General features: G+C 41.8%; 1 protein-coding gene across 3 annotated transcripts in view; it reads left to right on the top strand.

The window, feature by feature from the left end:
• CSMD1 (CUB and Sushi multiple domains 1) overlaps positions 1–23,566 on the top strand; it is a 2,076,272-nt gene that overhangs the window by 1,012,613 nt on the left and 1,040,093 nt on the right. For all 3 annotated transcript variants that reach the window (XR_003509135.1, XM_027530260.1, XM_027530259.1), the window contains exon 5: positions 11,857–12,064. Coding sequence is in view for 2 of the 3 variants with exons in the window: in XM_027530260.1 (XP_027386061.1) it covers positions 11,857–12,064 (208 nt within the window). In the remaining variant the exon portion in view is untranslated. The remainder of the gene's footprint in view (positions 1–11,856; positions 12,065–23,566) is intronic.

Raw genomic sequence — 23,566 nt, 5'->3', positions numbered from 1 at the left:
GAAGGGTGGAATGGGGAAACCTGTTTGGAAACCACTCCAGTCTTCAAGGAGAGAGATGATGCAATTTTGAGAGGTAGTAGGAGCAGTGGGGCTTCCCTCGTGGCTCAGATGGTAGAGAATCCACCTGCCAATGCAGGAGATGTGGGTTTGATCTTTGGGTCAGGAAGATCCCCTGGAGAACGGAATGGCTACCCACTCCAGTATTCTTGCCTGGAGAATTCCATGGACAGAAGAGCCTGGAGGGCTACAGTCCATGGGGTTGCAAAGAGTCAGACTTGACTGACTGACTCATCACTTTCACAACACAAGCAGCAGTGGAGGTTGCAAGATGCATTTGGATTCAGAATACAGATTAGAAAGGTCAGCTTTCCAAGGAGACTTCTCTGAGGACTTCATGGTTACCAGATTCCCTCCTGCCTCTGGCTCAGGGCATTTTTTATCCTCTCATTCTGATTATTTAGCATTACATTAAAAAAAAAAGAAGCTTATAGACATCATTTTTTAGACCAGTTTTAAGATTATAGAAAACTCGAGCAGGAAATAGCATTCCTGTATATGAGTTCTTCTGTCCCCCTGCAAAGTCTTTCCTATTATTAATATCTTACAATAGTATGGTACTTTGATTACAACTGATGAAATAATAGCAATGTATTTTGACAAATGTGTAATGCCATTTACCCACCACTGCAGTGTTGTGTAGAATGGGCCCACTGCCTTTACAATCTCTTGTGCTCCAGCTGTTCATTTCTCTCTCCATCCTAACCCCTAGATGAACCCTGATCTTTTTACTGTCTATAGTTGTACCTTTTCAGAATGTCATATAGTTGAAGCTATACAACATGTAGGTGCCTCTCTCTTCACAGTATGCATTAAGGCTATTGTGTCTCTTCATAACTTGGCAGTTCATTTCCTTATATTTCTGAATGATGTTTGTTATTTAGTCACTGAGTCATGTCCAACTCTTTGCGACTCCATCTTAGTTCAGCCCACCAGGCTCTTCTGTCCATGAGATTTGTACAGGCAAGAATACTGGCGTGGGTTACCATTTCCTTCTTCAGTCTATTTCTGAATAATATCCCATTATATATGCAACAGAAATGGCAACCCATTTCAGTATTCTTGTCTGGAGAATCCCATGGAAAGAGGAACCTGGTAGGCAAAGTCCATGGGGCCCCAAAGAGTCAGACATGACTGAGCAACTCACACTTTGACTTTCAAGCTATTGAAGGATGTTTTGGTTGCTTCCAGTTTTCATCAATTATGAATAAAGCTGTTAGAAGAAGCAAAAAATCAAGCAAAAGAATATAGCTTAAAGAAGTTGCCAGTAGAATTTTATGACACAGTGGTTGCAGAACATGAGAGAAACAGGAGAGTCATGCACGATGCCAGTTTTTTCTAAGCCACTGGAAGAATGGGCTTCCCACTTATTGAAATAGAGAAGGCTGTGGAATTTGACTTGGAAAAATAAAGTTTAAGAATATTATCTGAGCAAAACCAATACAATATTGTAAAGTTAAAAAATAAAATTAAATTAAAAAAAAGAATATTATCTGGGAACTAGTATCTGGACTGCTATTTAGACATCCATTTGGATATGCCAAGTTGGCAGTTGGATACATAAAAGTGAAATTCAAGAAAGATCTGAAATCAACCTTCAAGCTAGAGAACTGTCAACATATGTACACTATTTAAATCTGTAGAACTGAGCCTAGATGAGACTGCTGCTGAGTCACTTCAGTCGTGTCCGACTCTGTGCGACCCCATAGACGGCAGCCCACCAGGATGCCCTGTCCCTGGGATTCTCCAGGCAAGAACACTGGAGTGGGTTGCCATTTCCTTCTCCAATGCATGAGAGTGAAAAGTGAAAGTGAAGTCGCTCAGTCGTGTCCGACTCTCAGCGACCCCATGGACTGCAGCCTTCCAGGCTCCTCCATCCATGGGATTTTCCAGGCAAGAGTACTGGAGTGGAGTGCCATTGCCTTCTCCAAGGACTGAAAGATGAAATCAAAATAATGAGGGGACCGAGAAAGCATGTCCTTAAGGTTAAAGGCAGCCATGGCTGTGGTATATAAGGAACTAGTGAGCAAAATCATATGTACACATTGTAAAAGTGTCATTTTTTGATGCTATCTGTACCTATGTAAGATGTAATCATTGGTGGAAAGTGGAGGGGGGGAACACAGGATTAGTCTGTACTATGGTTGCAACTTCTTGTGAATTTGCAATTATTTCAAGATATAAGAATTTTACAAGTCTATTGACAAAAAAGTACTTCACGGAAGATGACGTGGATAACTGTGGGATGTTGTTGACAGTTTTTATGAGATGAGAACTGAGAACTGACCCTTGGATTTGTTGGTGTGGCTGACGTGAGATGAGCGGTTCTTGTGGACCAATGAGGACAAAATCCTGACTCAGGTGGATTCAGTTGAGGATGGGAAAAAACTAAAGATTGCAATTATAGACATTTTTAAGGTGTGTTTCTGGAAAGGGATTTTTATAAATAAAGCTAAAGGTAGATATGGAGTCTGGAAATAGATGTGGAAACAAAAGTTCAGTTCAGTCACTCAGTCGTGTCCGACTCTTTGCAACCTCACGGACCATAGCACGCCAGGCCTCCCTGTCCACCACCAACTCCCAGAGTTTATCCAAACTCATGTCCATCAAGTTGCTGATCCCATTCAGCCATCTCATCCTCTGTCATCCCCTTCTCCTCCTGCCCTCAATCTTTCCCAGCATCAGGGTCTTTTCTAATGAGTCAGCTCTTCGCATCAGGTGGCCAAAGTATTGGAGTTTGAGCTTCAATACCAGTCCTTCCAATGAACACCCGGGACTGATCTCCTTTAGGATGGACTGGTTGGACCTCCTTGCAGTCCAAGGGACTCTCAAGAGTCTTCTCCAACACCACAGTTCAAAACCATCAATTCTTCAGGGCTCAGCTTTCTTTCTAGTACAACTCTCACATCCATACATGACCACTGGAAAAACCATAGCCTTGGCTAGATGGACCTTTGTTGGCAAAGTAATGTCTCTGCTTTTTAATATGCTCTTTAGGTTAGTCATAACTTTCCTTCCAAGGAGTATGTATCTTTTAAAAGAGTTACTTAAACAAAAGAGTTACCTAAAAAAAAATGATAACTTTTTTTGAATGGGATGTATTATAACATGTTTTTATGGGGCTTCCCAGGTGGTGCTAGTGGTAAAGAATCCACCTGCAGTGCAGGAGAACAGGAGATATGGGTCTGATCCCTCAGTCAGGAAAATCCCCTGGAGAAGGAAATGGCAACCCTCTACAGCATTCTTCCCTGGTGAATCCCATGTACAGAGGAACCTGGCAGGCTACAGTCCATGGGGCTGCAAAGAGTTGGACATGGCTTAGTGACTAAGCTATGTATGCTGAGAGCAGCTCTCCAATCAAAAGAGTAAATGATCATTTGTTGAGGGATTTGGCTTAGATCAGAGCAACAGCACAGGTATAGGTGTAAACTGTAGGCTGAGCATTTACCTGTCCTCCAGGGAGGACATTTTGTGGGCAGAAATGCAAATAGGTGATCATACATGGTGTCAATAGGTCATAAAATTTCTCTTTCAATCGCTTCTATTTTCTTAGGGAAATAGGGAACAAAATCACGTTAAGGATGCAGCAGGAGATGCTGGCAGGAGGAGGAAGAGGGTACAAAATGGCCCTTCCTCCCAACAGAAGACTGTTCCTCCCAATGGAGAATGGATGTGGGGAACAGAGCAGGGATGTCATCATTAAAAGCCGGGTCGGATGTGGTTGACCCATCACTGCATGTCTATTTGGGTTTTTTCTGCAGCCACATTTACCTTGGGAGTCCATATGGATTTGGTCCAATTTGAATCTAAGGTGCGGACAGCAGCATGATGGCAAACACAAGGGAGTGATTGAAATGAAGGCCGAAAAACCTGAGGATGGCAGGGGGAGACATGGAGACAAGAGGGCATGAGGGAAGGAAGTGAGAAAGTGGAAAGATCGGGGAGTGTTGGCTCATCGGGGTCCAAGAGTGATTGGAGTGAAGGTATTTGAGGACGTGACCTGGAAATGTAGAGAGTGGAGGTCTGAAATTGGGGCAGCCCCCTTTGCTGCTGGAAAATGATCATGTATTGCTTTTGAGGAGGTGGAAGATGAAGGTGGGGATGAAGGCCTGCCTTGGAACTGGGTTGCTGGAAGAGGGACAAGGGAACCAAGAGGCCAGTGTTCAGAAGATAGTCTAGCTTGATACTGAACTCAGTGAGAAGCAAGTCAGATGTAGCGTTGGAGACACTGAAAGTGAACCAGAAGTAAAAATCTGCAAGGACTGGTGAAGCTGCCCCAGGGATTGTGTCGATGACTCCAAGGAAGAAGGTGCTAGATTCTGAGGATGAGAGACTCCCAACTGGAGCACTTCAGGGAGGAAAGAACAAAAGTGGTCCGCAATGAAGTGCATGTCTGTGAGCATGTAGTCCAGGACAGTGGCATTCAGGACGTGGTTACAAAACTCAGACCTTAGGGAGGATTTCATGATGCAGCATCCTGAAAAGACATCTGGTTTCCATGAGTGTAAAGAAGTGGGGGTTGTACCCCAGAAGTGGTTGAGATGTGGGAAATTTTGCTGATAGGAGCTTGGGCGAGAGGAAGGAACCATTCACATGAGCTGTGTTAATCTTTGAGGGGAGGTGGGGTGACCTCAAACCAGTACTTCTCACAGTGTCTTCAGTACCCAAGGATGAAGGATGGAAGGGAACGGTCCATCAATGGTCTCACGTATAACACAGGTGATGAGGCTGCAGAAACAGTAGCATTAGATCTGGGACCCATTCATTCCAGCCCTCCAGAGGAGTGGAATCCTCGGGAAGGGGGCTGCCTTCCGACCACCGGACTCTGTGACCCTCTTGTCCCCTTGTGGCAGCTGCTAAACTCCTGGTGAAAGTGGTGTGTAGATCTTGGAGAACAGTCTTACTCAAAGCAGTGGTAAAAATGATCAAAAGAAGTAAATAACCTGTCATTAAGTGATGACTTCCCCGGGTCGGGAAGATCCCCTGGAAAAGGAAATGGCAACCCACTCCAGTACTCTTGCCTAGAAAATTCCACAGATGGAGGAGCCTGGTGGGCTACAGTCCATGAGGTCACAAAGAATTGGACATGACTGAGAATTTTTTTTTTTTTTTTTAAGCAATGACTGCATGCTAAGTTGGAGAAAATACAAATAGCCATTTTTATGGATCATTAGTATTTGCCTGCAATATTTTGAGCACTTTACAGCTATTGATCTATTTAACCTTCACAACCACTCTACAAATTGTTGTTGTTGTTCAGTCATGAAGTCATGTCCAACTCTTTGCAACCCCATGGACTGCAGCACACCAGGCTTCCCTGTCCTTCACTGTCTCCTATAGTTTTTTCAAACTCTTGTCCACTGAGTCAATTTTGCCATCCAACCACCTCATCCTCTGTTGCTTCTTTTCCCTTCTGCCCTCAATGTTTCCCAGCATCAGACTCTTTCTAGTGAATTGACTCTTTGCATCAGGTGGCCAAAGTATTGGAGCTTCAGCTTCAGCATTGGTCCTTCCAATGAATATTCAGGACTGATCTCCTTTAGGATTTACTTCTCTGATCTCCTTGCAGTCCAAGGGACTCTCAAGAATCTTCTCCAACACCACAGTTCAAAAGTATCAGTTATTCAGCAATCAACCTTCTTTATCCCCAACTCTCACATCCATACTACTGGAAGAAACATGCCTTTGATTGTGTGACATCCTTACTATCTTTATTTATAAATAGCCACACTGAGGCCCAGAGAAGAGAACTTGTTATATAAGGGGGCAAAAACTCAGATTCCAATCCAGGCAGCCAACTTGAAAGCTTGCACTGGTACCAGTATCCTATACAGCCTTAAGGAAGGCATGTTAGAAAACATTGCCTAGTATTAGCAAATGAACGTTTTAAATGTGTGTGCACATCTTTCTTCTTTGCTGAATATTTTTCTATACAATTTTTAAAATTGAGAAGAAATTATGTGCCGAGGTCCAGCCCTGGCTGATCCAGGGAGTTCGAAGTGAGGACGGCGTCTGCGAGGATCAGGATACAATAGCTTCAATTAGATATTAATTAGAGATGTAAAGAGTAATAGAATGAGGATAGCTCAGTAGGAAAATTCAGTGGAGAAAAGAGGCTGAGTAGCTTGGTTTACGTGGGAGACCCATAAAACTTCAAGACAAGAAGTTTGTACCACTTACATAGGCCGCAGGCGTCCTTCCGTTCCCCCGAAGGAGAGGAGACACTGAGGCCTCCCCGGTCGGATCTTAGATGCCCAGGCAAAATTAGTAAGCTTGGTGGGTTCCACACTCCAGATGGAGACTCAGCCAGAGTTTGAGAGAGAGAGCGACATGGGGAGACCAGTATTTCGAGAAACTGATCCCAATTCTTTATTTTCCATGGTCTACTTTTATACACTGAGATGTTATGCAAAAGTCACACGGGGTCAGCAGTCCTGACTTTTATCAAAGTCAGATGCTTCATACAAATGTATACAGAGGTCTTAGGGGTGTTATATCATCTTCTGGCCAGGGGGCCTGCTGACAATTTATGACCCTCTCCTTGTGACAGCAGTCAGTCAACCAGGACACTTATTTCTCCAGGGGTGATTATTCTTAAAAAAGACTCCACCTTCCGAAGGTACCAGATAAAGTTACATTCCTATAGGGTGAGGGTGTAGTGGGTTTTAATTAAGGAAAGAATTTACTTAGCCTAAGGTCTAACGTGATTAATATCAAAGGTTAATACTTATTTCTTCTATATATCCATTAATGTGTGTAAGGGCAGGGAATGTGGAGACTTAGCAACAAACATTGGCTCAACAAATGAAAAACCCTTCACCAATACAATTTCTAATCAGCCCACTATACTTATACTAATGGTTTTCTAACTTTTCTAAGGAACCTGTTTTTAGAAGGTTTAGAGCATCTCGTGCCTCTCATGGTTGGGAGGCTGTAAGCAATCACATGTGGCCGGACAAGCCTGTCAGGCAGGCTAGAGAACCATCAGAGGAGTTTGTAGGTTAAAACACTCTTGTCACGCCCAGGAGTTTTTATTAACTGGAGCTCTAAGTTAACTCCTTCTCCAAAAAAGGTGGTGGGGGACAGCCCCCCATAAGGTCAGAGATGTAGGTGAAAGCACAAAATAGTAAAGTAGGCAGGCTCTGGTTATGGGGGTAGATGCTCGAGGATTTCCAGGGGGACTCCTGAGGCTCGATCCCGCCTTTGCGTATGTCGAGCCTCCTTCCTCATGACCTTTGCCATGGGTGGAGGTCCTCACGCCGGCTCCCAACAATTATGCAGGGTATACTCTGCATTTTATAAATTTAATATTGTGAGTCAGGGGTTTGCTGAAGCAGTGTGACAGATGCTTGGTAACCACCACATGGTTTGGTTGCATTGTAATTTATTTAACGATTTATCTGTTGTTAAACATTTAGTTGGTTTCTATTTTTCTTTATGATAAATATGGCAAAGTATGTCTCTAAATAATGTTTTATTCTGTATTTTGAATCATGCCATAAAGTTAAATTCCTAACAACACTGATACCCAAGCAAAGCTTATAATACTTTTACAGTTTGGGTTGAAACTTTTTAAAAGTTGTGAAATTCCTTAGGGGACATAGTGCACTCTGATTTCTGCTTACAGTTAGAATTATCTTCCCCACTTACAGAAATCAGTACATTCAAACACATCTTTTATTAAAAACCTTATCTTCTTCTTGGATTAACTTGATGGCATTCAAACTCTTTTAAGCTGTGGATTTTTTTTTTTTTCCAAATGCAAGATTTTGTGAAAACTCAATATAGGAAACGGATTTAAAGAAATAATTGCTCTGATAGTTGCTGCAGGATTAGACTCCTTGACTCCATTTTTCCACTTGTGCCCTCTGACCCCTTCATGTGGCTGTCCCAGGAGCATAGGTTTTACTATATGGAGTGAAGGGACTCAATATTGATATTCAGCATCTTATTAGGAAACATTTTGGGTGCTAATTTTTATAGTCAAGTATTTACCTGGCAGTTTCAAACCTAACTTCATTTTCTTTCTGCATAAAGTATTAAAAAAAAAAAAAAGTGTGTGTGGGGATATGATGTAATTGTAAATAGCACTTACTTAAGTAGATACCCTCCCCCAATTTTTCAGCTTCTAGACAAAAAAAAAAAAAAATTTCTCTGTATTTAGCAGAATTAATATTAAGGTAAATTTTTTGGTACATTTGTTCTACTATTAAAATCCAGGGATAAAAAAAAGAAACTTACATTATATTGATATAAAACTATAATATACAAATATTGGCCAGAATTATCTAGTTTATTTTAATAGTTATTTTTTAATAGTTTACTTTTTTAATTTAAATTTATTTATTTTAACTAGAGGCTAATTATTTTACAATATTGTATTGGTTTTGCCATATATCAACATGAATCCGCCACGGGTGTATGTGATTTCTAAGTTTACATTAAATGTTTATGGAGCTTGAAATAACTCTTCAGTTTCCAAGAAGCTTGTCCATAATCCCCATTTCTTAATGTTTTACTTTGATTATTGTGCTTTGTCTGCCTGCCTTGACTTTATTTCTTCTTGAAATTTCCCTGCTGCTCTGCTGATAAAAAGAACATTTCTGGACTTGTGGCTCAGCTATTTGCTGAAAACAAACAGAGCTAAACAAACACTCAACTGAACCCCTTCTGTGTTGCTACCACAATGAAACTTTCTTCTTACAAGCTTGCTGCAGTTTTTAATAAAATATTATATTTTTTAGAACTTTATATTTGAAAATACCTCATAGTACTATAACTAAATTAGCTTACTTTCCTGCTTTTACTCTTTGAAATGATAAAGTTGGATGTTATCCTAAGCCCATAGGTATATTATTATAGTCCCATTCCTCCTACTGAAGATGGCTGAGTGGAGGGTCCGTGTAACTGATTCAAGTACAGGAAATGTTGATTCCTGTGCATGAGGAAGGAAGAGAGGGGACTTTGCTGAGTTCCAGACCACCTATGAGGCCCAGGCGAATCCCTGAGCACAGCCAGGCTCATAAAACTTGTCGCCCAATGCTTTGTCCTGAGCAAAGGGCTAAGAAATGGGGCACAGCAGGCTGAGGAGACAGGGAGCAAGACAAGGTGGATGAGAGAGGGCAGGATGTTGAACCCAGGAAGGGGCCAAGGGACAGACATGGAGGCCCTGGATGTGGGGTATCGGACAGGACGATTAGTGCCGAGTCCCTGGGGCTGGGACAACACAATTGTCACATATGGACTCCAGGGTCCCCAGCAGGCCACAAAATCTTTGGATACTCAGTTCAGTTCAGTTGCTCAGTTGCATCCAGCTCTGGGATCCCATGGACTGTAGCACACCAGGCCTCCCCGTCCATCACCAACGCATGTAGTTCACTCAAACTCATGTCCATTGAGTCGGTGATGCCATCCAGCCATCTCATCCTCTGTTGTTCCCTTCTCCTCACATCTTCAATCTTTCCCAGCATCAGGGTCTTTTCAAATGAGTCAGCTCTTCGCATCAGGTGGCCAAAGTATTGGAGTTTCAGCTTCAACATCAGTCCTTCCAATGAATATTCAGGACTGATTTCCTTTAGAATGGACTGGTTGGATCTCCTTGCAGTCCAAGGGACTCTCAAGAGTCTTCTCCAATGCCAAAGTTAAAAAGCATCAATTCCTTGGTGCTCAGCTTTCTTTATAGTCCAACTCTCACATCCATACATGACTACTGGAAAAACCATATCTTTGACTAGATGGACTTTTGTTGGCAAAGTAATGTCTCTGCTTTTTAATATGCTATCTAGGTTGGTCATAACTTTCCTTCCAAGGAGTAAGCGTCTTTTAATTTCATGGCTGCAATCACCATCTGCAGTGATTTTGGAGCCCCCCAAAAACAAAGTCAGCCACTGTTTCCACTGTTTCCCCACCTATTTGCCATGAAGTGATGGGACCGGATGCCATGATCTTAGTTTTCTGAATGTTGAGCTTTAAGCCAACTTTTTCATTCTCCTCTTTCACTTTCATCAAGAGGCTCTTTAATTCTTCTTCACTTTCTGCCATAAGGGTGATGTCATCTGCATATCTGAGGTTATTGATATTTCTCCTGGCAGCCTTGATTCCAACTTGTGCTTCTTCCAGCCCAAAGTTTCTCATGAGGTACTCTGCATATAAGTTAAATAAGCAGGGTGACAATATACAGCCTTGACATACTCCTTTTCCTATTTGGAACCAGTCTGTTGTTCCATGTCCAGTTCTAACTGTTGCTTCCTGACCTGCCTATAGGTTTCTCAAGAGGCAGGTCAGGTGGTCTGATATTCCTGTCTCTTTTTCCACAGTTTATTGTGAGCCACACAGTCAAAGGCTTTGGCATAGTCCATAAAGCAGAAGAAGATCCTTTTCTGGAAGTCTGGAACTTTTCTTGGTTACTCAAGCCCCTTATAAAAAATGGCATAGTAATATATGTATGTAAACTCCACACACATCTTCTCATATAATTTAAATTATTTGTAGAATATTTGTAATACCTAATACAATGAAAATGCTATGTAAATAGTTGTCAGCATGCAGCAAACTTAAGTTTTACTGTTTGGAACTTTCTAGGAATATTTTTTGTATGTTTTCCATCTGCTGTTGGTAGAATTTATGGATGCAAGAGCAAACTCATTAGGAATGAGCAGGATGCTGAGAAAGTTTGAGGGCAGGAGGAGAAGGGGGCTACAGAGGATGAAATGGTTGGATGGCATCATCAACTCAATAGACATGAGTCTGAGCAAACTCCGGGAGATGGTGAAGGACAGGGAAGCCTTGCATGCTACAGTCCATGGGGTCACAAAAAGTCAGACATAACTGAGTGACTGAACAACAACAAAATGGATATAGAGTCTGCAGACACAGACAGCCTAGGGTATACTCTTTGCTAGGATTATGTGATAGGAAAGAAGGGAGGGAGAGTGGAAGGGAGAAATGAGAGAAAAAAATGGGAAGAAAGAGTGGAAGGAACAGTAGTTACAGTGTCTTCAAAAAAATGTTGTCTTACAAATATTTGGCTGCCCTATATATACAGTTTACTATATACATAACATTTTGTATTAGATGATTATATAAATTGAATAACTTCTATTTTTTTACTATGTGGAAAAATTTACAAGATCCATTTCTCTTCAGAAGAGTATTTATTCCAATGCTAATTTGTATCCTCAGTGTTTTATATTTTACCTTACTGATCCTTTCCTTGTCACTTTTCCTTGATTATCCATTTTAAGTTTTCATGTAGCTGTTTCCTACTCAGAATCATTTTATGATATTGGCGCCTCTCTGTTTTCATCTTATTCAAGGACTTCTCTGAAATTCAAAGCCAAGTGCACATTCCAAACTCTATCTGATGTAAAGATTAGGGTGGATACTTCTTTTAAGATCACTGTGTTTTCACAGCCAGCTCACAGAAAATGAAGCAAAGATGGCTAGGTACTTTTAAGACTCAAAATGTTGCCAACTTGTTTCTGTCTTCCTTTGAGAATAAGGTTGAGCCACCTGTGAACGTCAGGTGTATAATAACTGCACATCACAGATCTTAGAAAAGACATAATTTCACTTCTTTTTTTAGTGGTAGTTCAGTTCACAAGGCAATATAATTGGTATACTGTTACATCTTTCCATAGAACTAAACTAACAAATCAGAAGAAAGAAACCCTCTTTCCGATTGTGTGTCATGATTTTGGATTCAGAAAATATTTGCCACCCATGAAGAGTGGTGCTTGATGGAGGTACTTGTGTCTGAAGCCACTTTTAAATGTGCTTTCTCTCTTCTGCCCCTTGCAGCCGAGGGGGCCTGCGGAGGAACCTTGCGGGGAACGAGCAGCAGCATCTCCAGCCCCCACTTCCCTTCCGAGTATGAGAACAATGCCGACTGCACGTGGACCATCCTCGCAGAGCCCGGGGACACCATCGCACTGGTCTTCACTGATTTCCAGCTCGAAGAAGGATACGACTTCTTAGAGATCAGCGGGACAGAAGCACCGTCCATATGGTGAGTGCTGGACAAGAGACATCTTTCTTGCCCTGCTCTTCTGGCTGCTACAATGTAACCTATAGGGTGAAAGATTTGTCAGAGCTTCTGGGATGTTTCTTGCTGGTTTTGGAGCTAGAGAAGTTGTCTGGTCCTGGACACTGGAATTTGCCTCAGTTTGGGCTCCTATGAAGCTACACAGGAGAGGCAGCTAAGTGAGCTGAGCTAGTTTTGGATTTGGTCTGGAGTTGATTCAGTGTCAACAGATATTTTTAGATGGTGGTGATTTTAAAATGTTGTGATACCAGTCATTTGTCACCTGTGCTGTAAATATGTGATTATGTACATCTTTTCCTCTGTGGAGACCATGTGACTAACCTGTGCAGGTCACAAGAGAACCATAAATGCTCATCTGATGCATACATAATGCTGGTTATCTGATCAGTTCCCTGGCGTGAGTGCTGGTGGTGACAGGAGAAAACCCAATCAAATCCACTATAATAGCCTCTGGTTTATGGTGTTTCTTGCATGAGCAGACTTTGCTGTGTTCATAATACAACTGAAGAATAGATGTTTAAAGATGTAAAATATACATAAAATTAAGTCAATTGATATGAGTTGAACTGGATTTTTTTGGTCTTGTTTAATGTTTTAATTTCTTAGCATTTTAAGAACTGCAACTGCTACCTATTTCAGGTCTTCAACAACAAGGAAACTCCACTGTAAGTTCAAAATAAGTTGGAATGGAGGAAATATTGGCTCTTGATGCATTGGTGGAGGGGATGAAATGAGTGATTTTGAACATCTCTATGGGTTTAAGTTTGCATTTCAGTACAGAGACTAAAGGATAAAAATATCAAACCTGACAAATGTCATAAGTTAGACCACCTGTTTTTACACCAATTATCAACACTGAATTTTACTTTATTTTCCAAGACTCAACATTCAACGCAGAGAATTTGTATTTATAGACGGTTATTTCCTTTCATTAATTTTATTGTCCTTATGTTAAATGTTACTTCAATTAAGAGAAAAATAACCACTGCCTCTGTGATATTTGTTTTCCGCTTCATTCATCTGAGCAATACTTTTAGATTGAGCAGGGTTACCCTTTCGCTTATTTGATGTTATACAATTTAAGTTTTAAGACTCAAAGATTGATTATGTTATTATCTGTGTAGCTTCTTGTACCGTCAGAGCTCATGGAACCTGATACCAAACTGAAAGTTGGGTGTCCTGGATTCTGCTCCAAGTTCTGTCACAAATCATCACTGTGACCTTGAACAAATCATTTAACTGCTTATATAAAAAGAAGCTGTACTAAATGAGCTGTACTGTTTTAAATTAATTCATTCAACATCTACTGAGTGCCTTTCTCTGTCCATCAGTGTAAGAGGTTCAGTGATGCAACACTCTCCTGGATCTAAAATCACCTTGTTTTATTCAGAAAACCATTGCAATGCAAAAATATATGGTGACACATTCTTAGAAATTCAGCCATTCCTCGTTAAGGCCTTATTTGTGAGAGATTCCAGAGATCTCAGGCATTTCCTGCATGTGATGTCAGGTTGGGAGCGGGGAGAGGCAAAAGTGAGGCATATTGGATGACGGTTGTATTAATGGCATCCGTGGTCAAGGTTGGCTTTTGCCAAACAAACTTTGTTTATGCAAGAAAGGAAGCTCTACAGTGTGAGTGTCCATGTCCAAGTCTGAAAGAGAAACAGGGATGCTGAGCAGAGACACGGAGCACAGTGGTGCAGAGTCCTGCAGAAGTCCTCATGGCCCTCCACACAGTGTGAGCACCCTGAGCAGGCAGACCCCTCGGTCTCTTTTGTCTGCAGTAGGCAGACCGCAGGACTGACTGATCTCACTTGATGTGGTTTTGTCCGTTTCTTCTTTTCTCATCCCTGCTGGTTTCTCTCGCATCCTTTCCTCCTCTCTGTTTTATCTCCACCAGTCCTTTCCCCGACTCGGGTCCCCTCTTCCTTCAATATCAGACTCAGAAAAGTGTGTGTGGATGGGCTCTTGAATGTGCTAACATTGTGATCTGTCGGAAATGCCAGGTGGGGCTGCGGCCACGCGGGTGCCTGAAAACAACAGGGTACAGTCCTTATCATGTAGGGAATGTTGGAGGAATCGCCCCATGTCTTCCTGGTGCTTGGCTTCAGACTGAAATGGTTTCCAGCTCTCTGAACTCTTTCTCTTGGCGTTTGCCAGGACACCATATTCAACAGCAATCTAGCAGCAGTGGGTAGGACCCGAGCAGTTGTTGAAAAACCCTGGGTGGGACTTGTGCCCTGTGTGCCTTCCGGTCTAATAAACGGGGTTTCCTGTTGGTTCACTGTGGTTCCTCTCTTCTGATAGTCCTCATCAGACATGTATGGGGCTGTGTTGACAGTTACCTTCTCGAGATGACTTGCACCGTCCTGTAGGCATGCACAAAGCCCTGTGCACTCATTGTTGACATCCTTGCCCGTTTCTGATGAAGAGTCCTAGAGGCACAAAGGATGGGAGATGGCAAAGCTGAGGGAGCAGGTGAGGGGCGAGGCTGTGTCTGAAGGCCTCTGAACCCAAACCACATCTTCTTTTCACTCTAAGACTGTCCCCCAAGTGGAACAGTCCAGGTTTGAGCCTAATGGCCTGTTGGGGAAGTTCCCTTTCCTCTGTTTCAGGACTGACACTGGGGTTTGGATCCTAAAGCCTTGAGCAGACTACCACCTTAAGGGAGATGGGCTACTGGAGAAGCCTCTGAGCACACAAGTGCGTCAGTAGAGTCAGGGGCAGCAGAGCTTCTTGGGGTGACATTGAGTGTTTATCACAATTACAAAGAGGAATATCTTGACATGACCATAGGACCACTTTACAAGAGAATGGTCTTCAGTGGAGGCAGGAAAGGAAAACATGGTTTTCCGAAATCGCTACGGAAACATACGTGGGCACATTTACAATACAAAGCAGAGCCACTGGGTTACCTTTCCAGATTTATACAAACGCATAATAGAACTTATCTTCAAAAGACTATTATTTAACTGTAATTTTCGAGTGACAGCCTCTGCCATGTGTCAGACTCTAAATTGGTATATTTAAAAGATTTACCCATCCCCTAACTGCAAGAAAAATACTAAGTAGCCATGTAGGTGGGTGTACTTCATCTCGGGTGCAAGGTTACACGTCAATGACAGCAGGACCATGCTAATGGCTATGGGTGTAGAAAGAGTGCACATACACATATAATTTTCCAATAATCTATTTTTAAAAGACAGACTATACAAGCAAGGGCACTCTGAGAAGAAGCTACTTGGAAAATTGTTGAGAAGAATAATAGGATTAGCCTTATTTTCAATTCATTTGGAGTGAAGTTACCAACTCAGCTATGTTTTATGTAAGGGTTGCCATGGCTACAGCAGAGGCAGTCTAAAAGTGGTGGATGATGTAAAGTTCCAAAATTGTCCATATGTTAATCTTGGTGTGTTGGGGGGGAGGGGGGAGGGCAGAGAGGGGGGGCGGCATTCGCTTTAGCCTAAGCCACTCTGCTTCCATCAGATGAGGCTTGATTCATTTTGAACTGGTTAGATTCTAAGTTTAGACAGGTCAGCCTCTTATACCTTCAATACCTTCTTTAAAGGGACAGCCGTCTGTCCTAGTTGTCTTTGCAGTGTGGTCCAGTAATTACGATTTTTCCTGAAGTCAGAAACCTGGTTAGCAGTGAGGCTAACCATTCCTTCTTACTTTCTAAAGTGATCCAATCTAACTCCTAATTCTGGAAATATCAAGAGGAAAGTAAAAGATTGATTTTATTTCAGCGTTAAGCTACTAAGGTTTCTAAATTAAGACATGGTGGTTAAAAGAATTTGGAACATCACAAAGTCTTGACAAAAGACCAGCAAGAGAGTGTTTGATATCTTTAAAATATGCACTCATATCTGGGCATAATTATCTACCCTGTTTCAAGACGGGGTGAGTGTGTCTAGGGGTAGAGAAGGAAGAAAAACAAAAACTCATGAATGTGTTTAAGATGTGCCCTCAGGCTTACTTAAATGCATTAGTTTCTTAAAAAACCTTCAGTGACTGAGCTACGACGATTGGAATAAAACCCAGCTGAAGCCTTAACAGATCATTCAGGACTTTTCAGAGCATGGTCCACCCTGCCCACCAGCCTGGCCTTTTTCATCCCCGGCAAACACCGTCACTTTGCCCCATTAAATGCACCTTGGTCTTCACCTTAGCGGATGTTTGTGTCTCTTGTGTGTATGTTCAGGAGCCAGCCTCCCCGTGGAACACCCAGGCTGCTGAGCTGAACAGACATTAAAAGACGTAAGTGACATGTAGGTGGTAGAACATGGGGAGGAGTACCACCAGGAGGGCGTAGAGCTTTACACCACTGTCCTCCCTGGAAAACCACACTGATCATAAACTCAAGAGTGCTTCCTAGTCTCCTCAAATTAACCCTGATTTCTTATATCAATAGAAAATCTGTTACATATGATTTTTTTTTTAAAGCTTAAGTTTAGTTATTCACTAAGCAACATGGCCCTACCCCTTTGCCTGTCTGGACTGTGTGAGATTACATGTTAGAGGACAAAAAGTAGTCTTGTAACTACACTTTATTCTGTTCCCATTAACCAGGCAAAACTTCACCATTAAATCAATCTAATCAGCGATTTGCTGAAGCCAAAACAGAACTTCAAAGGAACTGGCAAAGCTGAGTGAGCTTTGAAGAACCCTTGAAGGGTCAATTAACACCTGCAGTGTTTATCCAGCTTGTCACTTAATTGATAATTGACTTGGTGTCTATTTAATTTCTAATGAGGATGGATTATAGAGGCATACACAGAGCCATCAACACCCAAAATCAGTCCCTTGGCTGACCTGCTGCCTGTACAGAAAGGAAGCCCTGGCCTCTCCCTCCTCATCTTGTTTTTTAACTGTTCATTTTAATGTCATTTCGTGGAGAATCTGCAAAACCAGCTCAGACCATTGGTTTACCACCCAGCCCAGGTTCCCCTAACAGTCACATCTTATATACCTGTAGCGTTGTCATAGAAACCAAGAAGTTAACACTGACACTAACTCACGGATGCACCTTTTTCTGCCCCAGAACTCAGTCTAGGGGTCTGTGTGGCATTGAATTCTGTGTCTTTCATGGTCTCCAAGTTGTGACTGTTTCTAGTCTTTCTGTTTCCATAACCTTGACCTCCCTCATGTCATGGTTCAGTCTGGTCACGTTGTTTTGGGGGAAAAGGTGGCATTTTTCAGGTAGAAGGAGAAAGAGACCATAGAGCATTGTTCCATGACCACCAACTGATATAATTGCTTTTTTTTTTTTAATGTTTTCCATTTTTAATTTAAGTATAATAATTACATTACACAGACCTATTGTAATGTTGTATTTAAGCATTTTCTATGGAACAAGCAAAACATAAACAGATATCTTATATGTGTGTGTATGTATGAATCAGTCTATGAACTTCTACTTTTCTGAAACCTCTGCATGCTCTCCAAAGGCCTGAGGCCATAAATAACATGTTGTCATTATAACCCTTTTCCTAAGTCCCTCTTGTACTCAAAATATCTTTCTCTAAAAATTTCTTAGAATAACACGTTATTCTAAAAACAACTTACACTGAATAATAATATTCACCAGGTATTGCTAAGTACCAGGCAAGTATAGGCAGTCACCACGGCTTAGAGATACTCTTTTCCCCATTTCATAGGTGAGACAGTGGACTCAGAGAAGGTTAAATGCCTTGCCTCACAGCCTCACAGATTCCAGGTGGCAGAGCAGGAGTTGAAACAGAGACAGTCCCAGACCATAATTCTTCACTTATTTAAATATGTCAAGATGATATTCCTATATGGTCTTTAAGTCAAGATAATAAAAGTAAATAGGAATAATTTTATTTTTTTATTATTAAAAATAAAAGCATGTTATACTCTGGAATTGTCCCAGAGTGACTGCCATTTTGTCTGACCTCACTGGACACCACAGGGAGCCTAAGGCACTCCAAAGCCAGATCTGGCCCTATTATCTCCGGTGGTGACGCAAGAATCCTCCTTTTAAAGTCTTCTTTTTCCAGTCTATCATGTGTAAGATAAGGTGATAAATCTTACTTGGTATGAATAAATTATTGGTGTTACAGGCAATGGGAAAACTTTCCCCTTAGAAATATAAATTCATTTCACAAAATACAAATTGCCTGTTTTTTGTTGTTGGTTTTTATTTGTTTAGTTGGTTGTTGTCGGGTTTTTTTTTTTTTTTGGCAGTTCACCTCTCTCTTTGTATGTGGTCTTTTGTCCAGGAAGCAAAATTACAATTAAATTAACACTTTTAAATAAATTTCCTTTTTAAAAACATACTTCCTTTTAAGAGTCTGTTGTGCAAATCCTATTTTATCCATTCTCGGATAATAGTTGTAAGTTTTCTTTTATTCCTAAAATCAGCCAAATTTGTCTGTCATGGTTTTCCAATTGTACATTTTGATGTCTTCATTTAAAGTTTCTCTCAAACTCTGAACATCTAATTTTCATGGAGCACTGGTTAGGAGAATAAGGTAATTTTGTGCAATCTAAGGCATCTCTGAAGAATGTGCCACTTTATTGCTCAGGTTCCATCCTGTGGGCACATGGCATGCATGCTCGGAGAGTCCTGTCTGTGAGCAGTGGCTGGAACAATGAACGTTTCCCATCAGTGGACTTTAATAAGGCCAAGCACTGAAGTAATTCTGATTTGAAACCCTTTACACAACTCAGTTCAGTTCTGTTCAGTCGCTCAGTTACATCTGACTCTTTGCAGCCCCATGGACTGCAGCACACCAGGCCTCCCTTGTCCATCACCAGCTCCCAGAGTTTACTCAAACTCATGTTCGGTGAGTTGCTGATGCCATCCAACCATCCCCTTCTCCTCCTGCCCTCAATCTTTCCCAGCATCAGGGTCTTTTCCAATGAGTCAGTTCTTCGCATCAGGTGGCCAAAGTATTGGAGTTTCAGCTTCAGCACCAGTCCTCCCAATGAATATTCAGGACTGATTTCCTTTAGGATGGACTGGTTGGATCTCCTTGCAGTCCAGGGGACTCTCAAGAGGCTGCTCCAACACCACAGTTCAAAAGCATCCATTCTTCAGCGCTCAACTTTCTTTATAGTCGAACTTTCACATCCATACATGACCACAGGAAAAACCATAGCCTTGACTAGATGGACCTTTGTTGGCAAAGTAATGTCTCTGATTTTTAATATACTGTCTAGGTTGGTCATAACTTTTATTCCAAGGAGCAAGCGTCTTTTAATTTCATGGCAATTAGAATCCATCTTTTATTTAAAAAACCAGGAGGTTTTTATTTTTGTGAATTATGAGCTTTAGAATATCTGGAACTTGGGGAACCTCCTAAAGCGATTCCTTTGTGGTTGGATAAGGAATCTGCATCCTGCAAGGATCGGTGCCTTGCCCCGCATTGCGGGGTCCTTTCCTAGGAGAGAAGGCCGGTCTCTGTGTGTCCTCAGAGCAGAGCCCACTGCCTGTGGAGCCGTTCTCATCTGGGTGGGGCAGCAGGGCCTGTTTCCTCTAGTTTCTCTATCTTCTTGCCATAGCAGGCAGCTTGGGATAGTAGCTAAGAGAAGCCTCCTTACTCAGTCTAGGGATATGGCCTCAGCTTTGCAACTTGCAAGCTTGAGGATGCAGAGCGGGCTGCTGTAAGTCCCAGGCTGGTGTCTGTGAGATGGAAATGGCCCTGACAAGACAGCAGAGGCTTGTGAAATGGAGCAAAGGAGGGGTGGTTTGCAAAGCCCTTGGCCCATGGCCTGCAACATACAGTGATTTCTATAACTGGTGGAATGTTTATTGCTCTAAGAAACAGTGCCATAGAGACTCCAGAGTTCTCATATTTTCAAGTTAAAATGTTCTGAAAACCCTGCACTTTTGTTTTTAACCTGTATTTAATTTTAAAGGGCTATTTTTAGAAAATAACCTTCCTTTTCTTTTAATTATAAATGCTTTGTTTCTTCTGTGCTGAACCTTTCAAACCTGTGTCTTGTCTTTGATACACCATTCTTTTTTTTTTTTGAAAATCCAAATGCTATACATGTATACCTGTGGCAGATTCATTTTGATATTTGGCAAAACTAATACAATTATGTAAAGTTTAAAAATAAAATCAAATTGGAAGAAAAAAAAAAAAAAAAGAAAATCCAAATGCTATATATGCCCAGGTCATTTTACTATTAAAAGTAGACAACTTAGGAAAAATATAATGCAAGAACCATAGAATTTGTACCAAAGTGTATATGCATCTATTTGGCAAACTCTAAAGCACATAATGTGTACCCACAATTGTGACAGATGCTAGTCCAGTGCTTCTCAAGTGCATTGCGTATAGGAATCAGCCAGGATCTTTTTTCCTTTAGGATTACATCTCGAGAGATCTGAGAAAGGCACTGAGATTCTCCATTTCCAGCAAGTCCCCTGGTGATGCGGGCACCCCTGTTCTGTGGACCAGACCCAGAAGTGAGGCTCCAAAGCATCTGGGTGGGGGGACAGACAGTGGCCAATGAATAACTGCGGTAACTTCAGATTAAATTTCAAGATTACAGTACAGTGTTATTAACCATAGTCACAGTATGAAACATTGAATCCTCAGAACTTGCCCATCTTAGAAGTGGAAATTTGGACCCTTTGACCAAATCTCCCCATTTCCCCCACCATCCAGCCCCCGGTAACTACCATTCTAGTGTTGAAGTACATGAGTTCTATTATTTTGTTTTTTAATTTAGATTCTACTTGTAAGTGGTGTGGAGTATTTGTCTTTCTCTGACTTATTTCACTTTGGGCTAAAGAGTTAGTTTCATTTGCCAAAGATTCTCAGTCTTTTAATATCTTACTTAACATCAGCTAGAGGATGTAGCAATTCACCAAGCATATTTGACCGTGAATCACATGTCTTTGGTGGGATGTAGATTAACACCTAGGGCCGTGGGTTAGGAAAAAGCTCTGCTTTCTGACACATCACAGAGACTGGCCTGATCTGATTCCAGGCAAGGTTTGCATTCCATTTTGCAACTTAGACTGAAAGTGACTTGATCCTCACTTGCAGTTTCCTCTAGCCTTGCCCTCAATCCCTTTTCTCTGTCTGCAAAGCCTCCTGTTCTGCTGTGTCAGCAAAGTCCTTGGTCATCAGCTCAGATGATGAGAGAGAGAGTTGGCCTTGGAGTGAGAGTGATGATGGTTTAAAATGTCTTTTTTTCTTCTGTGTAGCTGGGTGATTTGGATTAGCTATTCAAACTCCAAGAGTTTTCATTTCCCAACTGTAAAATGAGGTTAATGATACTTAGCTTGCGGAGCAAAGATTAAAATATAGGTCATAACTCTGTCACTGTCCATGGTACAGAGATACTGAATAAGCCATATCCATCATGATTGCCAGGCTGTGTATGAAACATGAGGAATCAGCTGTAGAGGTGAAGAGAGCAGTCTGAGTTTGAGGAAAGAGAAACAGTTACCTTGCGAGGCCATCAAAGAGTGTTTCAAAGACCCTGAGAGCAGAATGTATGTGGACAGAAAATGTGTGGGGACATTTTGAACATGGGATGTGCAAAATGTTTAAAATATATGCATTTATATATATAAATGAATAGATTATATATATATATATGTATATATATATATATATATGTATATATATATATATATAGTTGCTGTTGTTCAGTCACTAAGTTGTGTCCCACTCTTTGTGACCGCATGGACTGCAACATGCCAGACTTCCCTGTACTTTACCATTTTCTGGAGTTTACTCAAACTCATGTCCATTGAGTTGGTGATGCCATCCAACCATCTCATCCTCTGTTGTCCCCTTCTCCTCTTGCTTTCAGAATTTCCCAGAATGTATGTATCAGCTTCCCAGGTGGCATTAGTGGTAAAGAACCCATCTGCCAATGCAGGAGATATTAGAGACACAGGTTTGATCCCTGGGTTGAGAAGATTCCCTGAAAGAGGACACGACAACCCATTCCAGCACTTGCCTGGAGAATCCCATGGACAGAGGACCCTGGAGCCTGAAGGGCTATGGTCCATAAAGTGGCAAAGAGTCAGAAATGACTGAAGCAACTTTGTGTGTGTGTATGTGTGTATACACTTGGCTGTACAGCAGAAACTCACACAGCACAATGAAGGAACGCGACATTTCAAATGTCCAGGACTCATGGTTGGAAAGTTTGGGGGTTTCTGGCTGTGTTCAAGGATCTCCATTTTGATCGGTACTCTAGAAGAGTTTCAGGGAATGCAACTTCTAGAAACAGGGGGATGCCTTATGAAGAAACTCTGATGCTCTTGGCTAGACCAGGGGCAATTTTGGGGGCCTTCCCTACTTGCCCTTTCCTGTTGCCGTCACAAAACACCAGCGTGCTTTAACGTGGAAACTCTTTCCAAAGATCTTCTAAGGCAGTTATTCCAGCATTAGCTGAGGGACCTGCTCATTTCAACTGTAGCTTCCAGCTGTGTGACCCTAGATAGTAGAGCAGCTCCTGTAGGAGGACTAGAAAAGGAGTCAGACATTCAAGAAAGAGCATAGAAATATAAGGAGGGAAACTTGAGGCTAGGGTTGGTGAAAGAAGTGAAAAGCATGCAGCTCATTCAGACTGGGTTTGAGATGTCCAAAGGAAGAAAGCACAATGAATTGGACAAGAAAAACTAATTTGGGGGCCAGAGACAAATGCAAGGGAGTGAACCTCAAGCTGGAGGTAGACACAGTGGTGAACCTCAGTGTTGAGACAGATGCAGGGGTGAACCTCAGCATGGAGACAAATGAAGGGGTGTACCTCACCATGGAGGAGATGCAGGGGTGAACCTCAGCATGAGACAGGCATAGGGGTGAACCTCAGCATGGAAGAAGTAGTTGCCAGAGGCTGGGGTGAGATTCCTAACATCCCCCGCAGAGCTTTCCTGTGTCCACAGATCAGTTTTGTGAAGGTTTCATGTACTAGGAGGAGGCCACCACTCCATACAGGCAGACTGCCAGTATTCAGAAGAAGAGCAAGCGAATAAATTATGTGTCCATTTTCTGTAGCTTTATGTTGGGCAACTTTTAAGCATTTGATCCCATTCAAAAGTGTGTGTGTGTGTGTGTGTGTGTGTGTGTGTGTGTACATGTTAGACCAGGCCAGAAGGTATGCCTATATTTGAAAGAAAGAAAGCGAAAGTTGCTCAGTTGTGTCCAACTCTTTGCGACCCCTGGACTACGCAGTCCATGGAATTCTTTAGGCCAGAATACTGGAGTGGGTAGCTATTCCCTTCTCCAGGGAATCTTCCCAACCCAGGGATCAAGCCCAGATCTTGCAGGTGGATTCTTTACTGTCTGAGCCACTAGGGAAGCCCTATATTTAATTTCTGTTTAAAGAAATGTGTGTAATGTAATCCTAATGACTGGAAACAGATATGTCAGCAGGAAAAATCATTTCTGTATCTGGATCATCCACTTCTCTCCCATTACCACCAGATTCTTGTTCGTAGTTTGTATAGCTTCGTAGAGTTACCATGAA

Source organism: Bos indicus x Bos taurus, chromosome 27, assembly GCF_003369695.1.
Source record: "Bos indicus x Bos taurus breed Angus x Brahman F1 hybrid chromosome 27, Bos_hybrid_MaternalHap_v2.0, whole genome shotgun sequence".
NCBI classification, from domain to species: Eukaryota; Metazoa; Chordata; class Mammalia; order Artiodactyla; family Bovidae; genus Bos; species Bos indicus x Bos taurus.
This window is presented reverse-complemented; position numbering and strand designations above follow the sequence as displayed.